We start from the raw sequence: 13,448 nt of genomic DNA, 5'->3' as shown, positions 1-13,448 counted from the left end.
ATCTCGAGAAATATCGATAAATGTAATAATAATATTTATTGCCATAACAAATTATCACCAAAGTTAAATGTCGCACTTACTATAAAATATACAAAAAGTCATACACTTTTCTAAAATCGCAATAATTCATTTATTCATTTATTATTAATATTAAAATTCTCTTTGTAAAAACAAAATAATTTTTTGGAAATTTGCCATTTGTTATCATTTCTCGATTTTGAAGAAGCAAAAAATCCCTTCTCGATCATTCATTTATACATTTTTTTTTAATTTGACGCTCCATTGCTAAAAAAAAATTTTATGTTATTATGATCATTTTATTTTTAACTTTTTTTTAATTTTGGAAAATAAAAAAAATTTTTATTGAATCTTTTGGAAAATAAAAATAATTTTTATTGAATATTTTGGTTGTATTAAGAATTTGAATATATTATTACAATCGCCACTAAAAATTAGATCTTTTTATGTATTTTCACTTCAAATTAACAATCTATAAATTTTTCGGAAGACAAAAAATTTATTAAAAAATAAATTTACCTTTCTACATACAGAACACAGACACGTTTATCGTATAATAGTATACAATTATTTATTTTAATTAAATTATCTTTCTCTCTCTCTTTTTTCTCTCTTATTCTTATACACATTCGTAGTTTATAAATAAATCAGCGAATTAATAAAAAAATAAGTAATTTTAAAATATTTAAAAAATATTTAAAAAATATTTTATATGTGGATTTATTTTTCAACGTGAATTCACTTATTAAATTTATTAATTCCATTATTATTATTATATTTAAAAAATAATTATAACACATTTTAATCGCACGAGCCTAAAAAAATCGGGAAAAATTATTCGCTACGGGGGAGAAAATAGCAAAAAGAGATTCACATTACAGTTTTAATTTAGAGATGAATAAGAATTAAAATTGGAAAAGAAATGAAAAAAATTAAAAATTGGAAAAGAAATGAAAAAATTAAAAATTGGGAAAGAAATGAAAAAATTAAAATTGGAAGAGAAATGAAACGAACAAAAAAAAAAATAGTTTGAAGGAAAGAAGAAATAAAAATGCGCTAGGATGTCTCCTGGAGAACAGCAGTGCTCGATCCAGGTACGGGAATTCCCGGTGATAGTGGCGATGCCGCAACACCGAGATTATGAGTCAAGGAATGCCTTCTTAAATCGCAATTTCTTCGGAAAACTTTGCCACAATTCGCGCAATGATATGGCTTGATGTCAGTGTGAGTTAATAAATGCGTTTTTAAATTGCTCCTCTGGTTGAAACTTCGCGCGCAAACCGGACATTTATGGGGCGATTCCTCCATGTGAAGAATTTTATGGACGGCCAATGTTCTACTCTGACAGAATCCCTTCCCGCATTCTGCGCATTTGAATGGCTTCTCCTTACTGTGAATGTACCTGTAAACAAAAGTCGACAATCTCTAGAAATTTCGTAAAAAAAAAAAATTATTATTTATTATTATTTAAATAATATTTCTTCAGAATTTTTTTAAAATGAATTTTTATTAAAAAAAAAGAAAAAGACATCTTTTCTCTATTATAAATATTAAATAATTATAATAATTATTTATAATAATCTATTATAATAAATTACAATAGCCTTTAAGGGGATGTCAAAGTAAATGCGAAGTTTCCATATAGATTACTTGAATTTAATTATTTTTAACTCGCTCCGAAGAAAGGTGCCGAAGAAACAAATTATTTTAAGGTTATATTTGTGTTATTTTTACAATATTTAAAAATTAATTTGTTTAATTTTAAAACTAAAATAAGTTTTTACTAATTATTTTAGATGTTATAAAGACTTAGTAAACCGTAGTTTTTAATAAAAGTTGGTCCTCTTTCCGTATTTTCATTCAAAAAATTATAAACATAACCTCAAATTTTGTACTTCTTAGGTACTTTTTTCGAAGTGCGGCTTCATAGAAAAAAATTTCAATCTGATATCCCGTTAATATAATTAATTATTATTAGTTAGAAATAATGCTACAATTGTTAACAATATTAATACTAACATTTTTTTTATTCTACAATCACCAAATTCAGATTAAAAAATTACAGGTGCAAAATAGTTCCAATTATATTTAGTCTCTTTGTATAAAAAATAAATTTATTACTTTTTTTCATTATAATAATTATTATTATTATCATTATCAATATTAATATTATTATCACAATTTTTATTATTATTTATATTAATATTATTTATTATATTAGTAATAAAAATAATAATCCTGTTTTTATAAGAATAAAAAATAAATAAGAAATAAATAAAAATATACAATTAAAAAAAACATTTTCATCTATTACTGTAAAAATAAAAAATCCTAAAAAGAATAAAATTAATAATGAAAATTAATAATAATTATCATTATTAATTTTATTTCTTTTAGGATTTTTTATTTTTATAGAAAATCCTTTTATAAAAAAGCCTAAAAAAATTAAATTAATAATGATAATTATTATTAATTTTCATTATTAATTTTATTTCTTTTAGGATTTTTTATTTTTATAGAAAATCCTTTTATAAAAAATCCTAAAAAAAATAAAATTAATAATGATAATAATTATTATTAATTTTCATTATTAATTTTATTTTTTTTTATTTTTTATTTTTACAGCAATAGATGTAAAGGTTTTTTTTAATTTTATATTTTTATTTATTTTATTTATTGTTCAGAAATGTTATGGATTTTTATTTACTTTTTATTCTTTTGAAAATAACATTGTTTTTTATTACTATTACTAATTGTTATGACTATGTCTATTCATATTATTATTATTTTTTTTTTTTTTTGTTTTGTTAATGTTGTTAACAATTATTTCTCATTGGAAAACAAGATCGTAAAGCATATTGAGTGCTAATCGTTAATGTATTTATCTTCAGAGTACAAATCATAAGCGATAAAATAAAGAGACAATAAATCTATTCAGGAACAAATAGTACGGCATTTTTCATTGTTTATCATTTTTCTTTTTACAACAATTTATAATTTCTATTGTTACTAATGTGCATTGAATGCTATTTTTTACATTATTGTAACACATTGTCAGAAGGGAAAATTTTACTTGCTTTCGAATTTACAGAACAAAATATTCTGAAGATTTGAAAAAATCTCAATAACAATTATATTGTAGCAATAATAAAAAACAATAAGCATTATTAAGCGATATTGAATATTATTCTTATTATTATAATTATTATTATTAGACTTCTCTCATGAAAGGCGAAAGAATATTATTATTATTACTATTATTAAATTAATATTATTATTATTTATTTTTTTGTTATTGTTATTTTTATTACCTATATAATTATAAATGTAGTTAAAAAATTAAATAAAATATATATTAACGATAATTATTTAAATATATATATTTATATATCTATATTTGTATAAAATATAAGCGTGTAAATTTAGAAAATTATTTTCTCCATCAATACATAAATTTCACGTAATATAGTATAAATTTTACAAATGATTCTTGAAATTAACCAACATGTGGCAGATGGTGTCAGATAATAAACCTGTTTTCTGATTTTTTATGCGCGAGATTTTTTCTTTTTTTTTTTATCTAAAACTGACTTAAATTATCCTGAAAAAGGCCCGGAAGTCAAAAAGGAGAGATATACATTCGGTTTGTAAATCTTATAGTAACAAAATGACACTTTCAAATTTGTAAGAATTCAGATTTATTGTCAACTTTAAACATAAAAAATGTTTCTCAACATTTTTTGTGTTCTTATAAATTCTTTTTTTTTATTTCATGTTTTTTTTTTTGAAAAAAAAATTTTTTTAACGATCACTGAAAACCAAACAAAATTATACATAAATTTTATATTTAATGTATAAATTAATTAACATAAAATATTATCCAAATGTAAATAAGAGAAAATATTTTACATTTATTGCAACTTTTTTTTTAAATAAATATTCTTTCTTTACAAAAAAAAATAATAATCATAGTATTTAATATTTAAGAAAATAATATTAATAATAATAATAAAAATTATTTTTTTTCATTAGGTATTATTACTATTGTTGTTAATATTAGGTACTATTATTATTATTATTAGCCTATTTATAATTAAATAAATAATAATAATAGACCCGTATTTGAGCATTTTTGTTATATAATAATTAAAAAAACGATTTTAACAAAAAGTAAACAGTAATAATGATAAATAATATTATTGTTAATTATTATTACTATTATTATTATTTTTTTTATTATTATTATAACAATAATAGTTAAATTATAAAAATATTAAAAATAATAATGATTGTATCAAAACAAAAATACTGAAAATTATTGAAATAATGAATAGAAAATGGAGAATGAAGAAAAAAAGGAAGGAGAAAATGAAGAGAGATAAAAGGGGAATAATAATAATTATAACAAGAATAATTTTACATTTTAACGCGAATATAATAAACAATAAATAATGGAGTAAAAAATTTAAACACTGCGCCCAGAGTAAAAAAGTTGTTTCGAATAAAGTGTTTATAACCGATTTAACTCCTTTTAGTTCGGGGAAAAAAGAAACGAAATATTAAAGGATCGAACAATAAAGAATGTTTAAGGACTTTTATGAGTCATTACTTGAAGGATCACGCTGTGTTTTGACGCAAAAATACTTCACTACCGACTAAAAGACACAGCGAGCAATGTTTAAAAATTTATTATTCATTATCTTCTTTTAAATTCCTATTACAGTGCCCGGCTGTTTTTTCGCTTTTTAAATGCACATTATTATTTTTTTTTCGCTGACAAATTGAAACAATTCTTTCCAAATAGTTTAAAATTAAAAATTTTGTTAAATTCGTCATATAGTTTTAATCGAAATTACAAAATTGGCATTTTTAATTAGCCATTAGCAACTAATAATATCGAAAAAAAATTTTATTTTGTTACTCTCTAAATTAGTAAATTAGTAAATTCTACTATATAGTAAATAGTAATTTTTGCTAATTTAATAATAAAATGCTTTTTAATTAGTAAATTTTACTATAGTAAATAGTAATTTCTGCTAATTTATTAGTGAATTGCTTTTAAATTAGTAAATTTTACTAGTAAAAAGTAATTTTTACTACATAATTTGTTAGTAAACTGATTTTAAATTAGTAAATTTTACTAGTTAATAGGTATTCCTACTAATTTATTAGAAAAATGCTTTTATTATAATTTCTACTACATAATTTATTAGTAAACTGATTTTAAATTAGTAAATTTTACTAGTCAATAGCTATTCCTACTAATTTATTAGTAAATTGCTGTTGAATTAGTAAATTTTTTTAATTAATAGTAATTCCTACTAATTTATTAGTAAACTGCTTTTAGATTAGTAAATTTTACGAATAAATAATAATTTCTACTAAATTATTAGTAAAATTAACTAATTCCAAAGCAAAAACTCATTCGCTGATACTAATTAGCAGTTTTGATTAACTAATGATGTTTACATTTAATGTTAACATTTAAAAAACCTAAAATTGAAAGAAATTATATACTTTTCAATAAGTTGAGATAACTTTTACCAAATGAAATATTGTTCTGTTGTTTAAATTTTGAATTTTTTTCTTATTCCATTTTCAAAATACGAAACTAATTTGCATTTTCGATTAACTAAGAATGGTGTCACATTTGATGATTTGAGAGTTTTTCACACTTTATAAATTTTAATTTTAAACTATTCTTGTTACAGGACTAAAACGGAAAGATGAAGGAAAAGGTGATTGGTGAGTTTTTCCTTTTTTTTTTATCAAAATTTTGTTTTGAGAAATTTATATCTGCCATGAATATAGGGAAAGTTAATTCTTAATTCTGATTCTTAGTTTACAAACTTTGATGAGTTTGCTCCGCACTCAATTTTGGACTTGGAATATAACAAATTGTTTTCTACATTTTAATTAAATCCATTTTTTATTCATATTTAAACAATAAAAAAGCTTTAAGGTTTCTGTTAAAAAAAAACAAAAAGCTTTAGGATCAATATATAAATCCGAGAATCATATATCGAAAAACAAAAGTCCCACCTGTGATCACGGAGATGATCTTGCCGACGGAATGCCTTGCCGCAAATATCACAAGAGTAAGGCCTTTCATCCGTATGCGTTCTCTCGTGAATCAGCAAATTATAGCTCTTGGTGAACTGTCGATTGCAAAATTTGCAAATAAATTGTTTCTTGGGCCTTGCTGACCGACAATTTCGCTGTAAATTAACATCCGTCGACGTTGAGGTCGCCTGTAATGTTGAACTTTGCACCAACTGTTCCTGATTGTTGCCCGTCGGCAAAATAGTTTGACTCCCCTCCGCTATTCGTTGCAACAACACATCATGATTTGCACTCGACGTCGCCGAATTCTCCCTCAATATAACCTCCTCATCGTCGAGGAGTGCCAAATCCTCCTCGGGATCAGTGACAAAATCCAAATGCGAACCATCGTCCTCGTCAAGGGAATTTGACGTGAGAATATCGAGATGAGCGAGTGTGTCTGCTTTGGGTACTTGATACAAGGGACCAGTGCCCAAGGTTATCGAGCAACGTTGACTAGGTCCAGTGACACCGGACGATGAAGACGCGGCTCCACTCGCGTGTAAACGATGAAGGGTTAAATAGGTCTCGAGCGCTTGCAGATTGAGAGCAGCTGCAGCGGCATGACCCGGGGGTAGGAGGGCCACCCTTTGGAGGGCCGCGAGCAACGCCCCTTGTAGGCCCAAAGTTGATATTGACGAGGACGATGACACATTGGTCGCCCCACTCGCGTGAAGTCTTTGGAGGGTTAGATAAGTCTGAACGCTTTGTAAAACACTTTGTAGGGTGAGATTCGATAAGCTCGCTGCACCATCTTCGGTGGATGATACAGATTCGTGAAGGTCAACCGCCGTTGTCATCTCGCGTTGATCCTGCTGCTGCATTCTGTCTGTGTTGTGTTTAGGTAAACATTGGATCTATCGCGATATCAAAAGATCACTGATGATGATAACGGGGCGCGTGACCGTCTTCCGTTGGCATCTTTGGGAACAAGATGCAAGGTGTTCGCGTTACGAAGGCGCCTTCGCGACTGCTCCAGCAGCTCGCTGCCGGGCGCTGCTGGTGGAGCCACCTGACGGCAGGTATCCGAGATTCCCGATGGGCCCACTCGCCCCCATCACGTATACACGCAGCTGGGACCCAAGGGAACCGGCGGCCTGGCAACACACACGCGCCTCCACATTTGCGGGGGAGTACCCTCTGGCATGCTCGTAAGCGTGCGCGCACTATCACACCACCCAATCCCTTTTGCGAAACTTTAAATTACGAATAACATTTTCACTCGTAAGTGTAATGTTGATGCTTCACACTGAACGGGACCTTAGGCTCAGTCTAATGTTATTGTCGCGTTAGGCTGTGAACGAAAACTAAGCCTAATGTTTTTGTCGAGTAGGGTCCCATTAGGCTGATTTTTCGTGCACTACACACGAAAGATTTTACGCAACACTAACATTAGGCCCAATTTCTGTGCACTGCACACAAATGACTGATCCTAATGTTTTTGTCGCGTAGGGCTCAGTATTCGTGCATTGCACACGAAAGACCTGACGCGATACTAACATTAGTCTCAATTCTTGTGCACCGCGACTGATCCTAATGTTTGTGACGCGTAAGGTTTCGCACAGTTTTCGTGCACTACAGACGAAAAACATAACCTAATGTTTTTGACGCGTAAGGTTCCTTTCACCGTGAAGCGTCACATATAGTCGCAATTTTACGACATTCCCGAGATGTCCCAAAGGGTCCCACGAATACTATTCTCGCACTAAATACACTTTTACGATATTCGCCAGAAGTCCGAATGGGAACCTTTTGGTTCCCATTCGGACTTCTGGCGAATATCGTAAAATTGTATTTAGAATTAGAATAGTATTTGGGTCCCGTAGAATTCTATTTTTAGTGATGTAATGCGATATTAGTGACAAAAATATAGTGACACAAGTAAGAAAGTAAAGCGGAAAAGAGGGCAAAAATTCTGAAAAGGGTTCACTCCTGAGATGGCGTGCCGCGTTGTTGTACCATTTCACATCGACTTGACTGGAAAGCCGCAACAATTTACGACGGCAATTAATGCGCGAGAGTAAACCGTGTATAGCGCCTATAGTTAGCTGCTCTTTGCCAGGGCCCTATAAGAGAGGGGGCCTCCTCACCTCTCACTCCCTCTCACTTGCGGCATCATTCTCTCTCTCCCCCACTCTCTCACTCTCTTTAGCTTGCCATCCTTTTCTCGCGCTGAGGGCAGACTAAATAATATTATAGGTGGTGTTCTCACGGTCCCGGGACGCCCGCGGGCCAACATGCACCCCTCCCGCACAACATCGCCCACGCCGGGGCCTCACGGGCCCTCAGCCGCACGGGTGTGCAAAGAGCTCGGCCCTGAGTGAGAGAGAGACGCTTGGGTCATAGGTCAGCTCGCGCTCGCTGACCGTCACCGACCGACGGTTCCTTCTCCTCCTTTCCAAGACTCGTTCAGGGTTTTCCTCTTCTTCCTTTCTTTAGTTATGTTCTTCTGCCCTTCCCCTCTCGCTGTCTCTATTTTCTCTCTCTCTCTCTCTGTTTCTTTTTATCTCTCTTTCTTGTTTTCTCTCTCTTTCCCTTGTTCTCTTTTCGCGACTTTCGTTTATTCTCGTTCGGTCTCTCTTTCTTGTTCTTCCTCTCTTCCATCATCGTTTCGCCCTCGTTCGTCTCACAGTGAAGAAGAGGAAGGTTCTTCTTTTTCTTCTTCTTCTTCTTCTTATTCTTCTTCTTATTCTTATTCCTCTTTACTGTCAGATGAACGAGGGTAAAACGATGATGGAAGAGAGAATCTCTCTCTTTTTCTTGGAAGAAAGAGACACTGAATGAGGAGAAAAGAGAGAAACAGGGAGGAGAGGGAGAGAACAAGAAGGAGAGACTAAATGAGAGGGAAAGAGAAACATATGGAGAGAGAGAAAGCAAGAAAGAGAGAATCAGGGAGAGAGTGAGAACAAGGGAAAGAGAGAGAAAGAAAAAGAGTCTGAATGAGGGGGAAAGAAAAACATGGGGAGAGAGAAAACATGAAAGACAGAATCAGGGAGAGAGAGAGAACAAGGGAAGGAGAGAATCAGGGAGAGAGTGAGAAAACAAAGAGAAAATCAAGGAGAGAGAGAGAACAAGGGAAAGAGTGAGAAAACAAGAAAGAAAAAATCAGGGAGAGAGTGAGAAAACAAGAAAGAGAAAGAAAGAATGAGAGGAAAAGAGAGAAACAGAGAGAAAGAATGAGAAGGAGAGGGGAAGAGAGAGGGAGAGGAAAAGAAAGAGAATGAGAGAAAAAGAGAGAAACAGAGAGAAAGGAAGAGGAAAAGAGAGAAACAGGGAGAGAGAAAGAAAGAGAATGAGAGGGAGAGAGAAAATGAATGAAAGAGAGAAGAAGAGGTGCCCGCTTAATCACCCACTGACTGACCGACTGGAACGAGATTCATCCTTTTACCCACACATTCTCTCTCTCTCTCTCCTCTTGGTTTATCGTACTTTGGAGGAGATGTCTTTTACGCAAGACACTTGGACCGTGATCGTTAAAACTGGTTGATTTAGTGAAGAGGACAAAAGTATATATATATACTGTTGCGAGGAGGTTAATGAAAAAATAGAGGACTCGCTTGGAGGCTGAAGGCATGACGAATTACTTCTCTCTTTTTGTTGGTTGTGCACGCTAAAGAAAGCGATATTGTTTTGCGCACTTGTGATTCTCATTTTTCTCTCACAAGTTTCACCGTATGGTTCACTGGTTAGCGATGAACATAAAGAAACAATAATTCTTCCTTATTTTCCTAGTGATCTGTATATATATTCTCCTTTCTGTATGAGATTACAAATTTACAAACGATATTGTAAATATAAGAAATTTTTGAGTAATTCTTCTTTTCTGTGTTTAAATGGTTTTGGTCTATTCAAGAAAAAAATAAGAAAAGTATTTAATATAAATAGTGAGAAATAATGAAAATGGTATAAAAATAGTTCTGTTTATATAAAAAAATCAGAGTGTTTTTGATGAACTGGAAATTTCAACTTAGCGCGATTTCTTCCAATGCGAATTAAGCGTTGAGTTACAAAATTAACAATTTTTCATAAAATATAGAATTGGTCGAAGTTGATGCGCGAACCTGAACATATAGTGGTCAAAGCTACAAAGCGCGGGAAATTTAAATCTACTTTTTGCACTTTAAGCTAAATAATTAAAGAAAAAACAGAGTAAAAGTTTTTTAATTTTAGACAAAAAAAAAATGTTGAAAAGGTGGTCCAACCTTGACTATGTTCCTCTATGAATTAAGGAAAAAATTATTGTCACGAGTTTCTATACTCGTTTAGTTGTAGTTTTTTTACTTTAAGTCCTTTTTTGCGTGAAAAGTAAAAATATTAGTAAAAATTAATGTTAATGAGAGTAGTAAAAAATATTAGTAAAAATTGTTAATAAGAATTAATAGTAGAATGGTAGTAAAAATGTTAGTAAAATTAATACTAATAAGGATAGTAAAACATATATGTGTATAGTCAAAAATAGTAGTAAAAAATAATAGTAAAAATTGTTAATAAGAATAGAATAGTAAAATGGTATTAATAATATTAGTAACAATTAATGCTAATTGTAGTAAAAAATATTAGTAACAATTAATGTTAGTGAGTAGTAAAAAAATAGTAGTAAAAATTGTTAATAATAATAGTAGAATGGTAGTAAAAATATTAGTAAAAATTAATGTTACTGAGACTAGTAAAAAAATAAGTAAAAATTGTTGATAAGAATAGTAGAATAGTATACGAAAGATTAGTAAAAATTAATATTACTGAGAATAGTAAAAAAAATAGTAAAAATTGTTAATAAGATGAATAGAATAGTAGAATGGTGTTAAAAATATTTGTAAAAATTAATGTTACTGAGAGTAGTAAAAAATAGTAGTAAAAATTTTTAATAAGAGTAGTAGAATGGTAGTAAAAAATGAGTAAAAATTAATCCTAATAGTAGTAAAAAGATAGTATAGTAAAAAATAAAAGAAGAAATTGTTTATAAGAATAGTAAAAATCAATAGTACTGAAAATAGTAAAAAAATAATAGTAAAAATTAATAATAAGAATAGAATAGTAGAAGAATATTAAAAATATTAATAAAAAACAATGTTAATAGTAGTAAAAAATATTAGTAAAAATAAATGTTATTGAGAGCAGTAAAAAATTAGTAGTAAAAAATAAAAGTAAAAGTTGTTGATAAAAATAGTATAAAAGTATTAGTAAAAATTTATAATAATAATTGAAGTGCTATTAAGATATGCTATATGCTATTAAGAGTGATAAAAATTAAAATTGTTGAAGCAACATAGAATTGTTATTAAAAATTTTTATTCACACAGTGTTTACCGATTAAACTATTAATTTAGTAACAAGTAGGTTATTTTTATGTTATGACAAAAATTTCAAATGCGACGCTACACCTTCGCCTACGGCGTCTTGAGTTTTATCGCAAGACACACCCATCGTCTTCAGTAGTATAGTGGTCAGTATCCCCGCCTGTCACGCGGGAGACCGGGGTTCGATTCCCCGCTGGAGAGAATTTTTTTTTCTCTTTCCCCTTATTTTTTTAACAGAATTATAAAAAATCTTTTTTCCCCACATTATTTTTTTAAAACAAAAAATGTAACTTTTTACATTAATAGTGGTCCCAAACATAGAGGTGTGGACTCGAATAAAATTTTTCTCCCTTTCCGGCATACATATAAAAGTGGTTCCTCAGAGATAGAAATTTGCACTAAAAGAAGATGGAAATAAAAAGTGCATTTGGAATTTAAGACTGAATGAGTCGACATATATAGCGATTTCACGCCCACGTTTCAAAACGAAAATATCGCATTTTAATAACGATAATGTACTACCGATGAAAAGAAGATTCGTGAGCAACAGTATAAATTTCTTCGTAAAATGCCATGACATAAATGTCGTCATAATCGTCTTGTCCGCGAAGTTCATATGCAAACAACCGGTGGCAAACATATATATAGTGAATAATATATACACACAACTACCCTGTTTTTTCTTCTCCTTAATATACAATCTTGTTACAAATTCCCTTAGGAAAAAAAAGACTTTTCTTATTTAAAAGTATATTCATTGAATGAAAAAAAATTTTTTTTTGTGCCACATAATTGTTGCTAATATTCATAGAGTCAACTTAAAAAAACCTACGTTTAGAATAGTTAGAATCAACTCTATTTTTAAAAATCAGTTTAGAATAATTTTTACATTACCATAAATATTTTGCATCTTAATATTGAAAATTTAAATTTTAATTACAAAATTAAAAAAATTGACCATTCAAATTCAGGAATAATTGATACTATTTTTGTAATTAAAAATTTTTTTAAATTAGAACATAAAAACTTAAAATATTATAAAAAAAATTCAATTAAACTGTTTCACAAAAATTAATTATACAGATAGTTAAAAGTATGAAAAATTTAGATTTTCAAAGATTTTAATTTGAAACCTTTTCAAAATAAAATTATTTCTAAAAATTGACGCTCTAATGCTGTTAATATTCAATGATTAACTAGAATTTTAACTGCAATTCATTTTTAAATAAATGTTTATTAGAAAATTTCACGAAATTCAATTGTTTAAATAGAAAAATAAATAATTTAATGAATAATTGATTATTCCTTAAAATTCATTTGTCATAAAGAGTTTTAAAATTGTTTTAAAATTGTTTAAATATAAATGTTTATGAAAATAATTGAACTGTTGCCCAAATTTTATAAAAATATTTGTAAATAATTAATTTCTTTTGAAAAATTGTATTAAAATAAGAGGAATTAAAAATCATTGAATTTAGGAAAATTTTTGAAAATAATTGAATTTTTGCAAAGAATTTTAATTAAAATTTTCAAAAATAACTGTATTTTGTAGAATAATTTTGTTGTTTATAAAGATAATTAAAATTTTGACGAGAATTTGTTTAAATTTTTGAAATTAATTGAATTTTTAAAGAAAATTTTTTTATTTATGAAAATAATTAAAATATTGCGAAGAAATTTATAAAAAATTTCTAAATAATTGAATTCTTGTGAAATTTTTATTATTTATGAAAATAATTAAATTCTTTTGAAAAATTGTATTAAAATAATGGGGATTGAAAATCATTGAATTTAGGAAAACTGTTAAAAATAATTGAATGTTTGCCAAAATATTTATTAAAATTTTGGAAAATAATTGAATTTTGCAAAGAATTTTATTAAAATGCCTTAAAATAATTAAATTCCCGGGAATCATTTTGTTGTTTACCTTTAATAATTGAATTCCTTCGAAGAATTCTTTATGTAAATAATTGAATTCTGAGGAAGAATTTGATTAAAATCTAAAAAAATAATTGAATTATTTCAAAAAAA

The 13,448-nt window shown here is 28.5% G+C and overlaps 1 protein-coding gene and 1 non-coding gene across 2 annotated transcripts; one reads left to right on the top strand and one right to left on the bottom strand.

Moving 5' to 3' along the window:
* Window positions 1–738: 738 nt before the first annotated feature.
* Window positions 739–7,742, bottom strand: LOC122504310 (protein sister of odd and bowel). Its single transcript, XM_043615371.1, has 2 exons — window positions 6,061–7,742; window positions 739–1,420 (listed from the first exon to the last, which is right to left on the bottom strand). The coding sequence occupies exons 1-2, from the start codon at window positions 6,942–6,944 to the stop codon at window positions 1,075–1,077; spliced, it is 1,230 nt and encodes a 409-aa protein (XP_043471306.1). The 5' UTR covers window positions 6,945–7,742; the 3' UTR covers window positions 739–1,074.
* A 3,804-nt stretch (window positions 7,743–11,546) lies between these two features.
* Window positions 11,547–11,618, top strand: Trnad-guc. The gene has a single exon. It is a non-coding gene; the product is annotated as a tRNA-Asp (tRNA).
* The last annotated feature ends 1,830 nt before the right edge of the window (window positions 11,619–13,448 follow it).

The sequence above is a fragment of the Leptopilina heterotoma genome, unplaced genomic scaffold, assembly GCF_015476425.1.
Source record: "Leptopilina heterotoma isolate Lh14 unplaced genomic scaffold, ASM1547642v1 Lhet_287, whole genome shotgun sequence".
NCBI classification, from domain to species: domain Eukaryota; kingdom Metazoa; phylum Arthropoda; class Insecta; order Hymenoptera; family Figitidae; genus Leptopilina; species Leptopilina heterotoma.
Note: the sequence above shows the minus strand (reverse complement) of the source record. Positions and strands in the feature narration are given on the sequence as shown.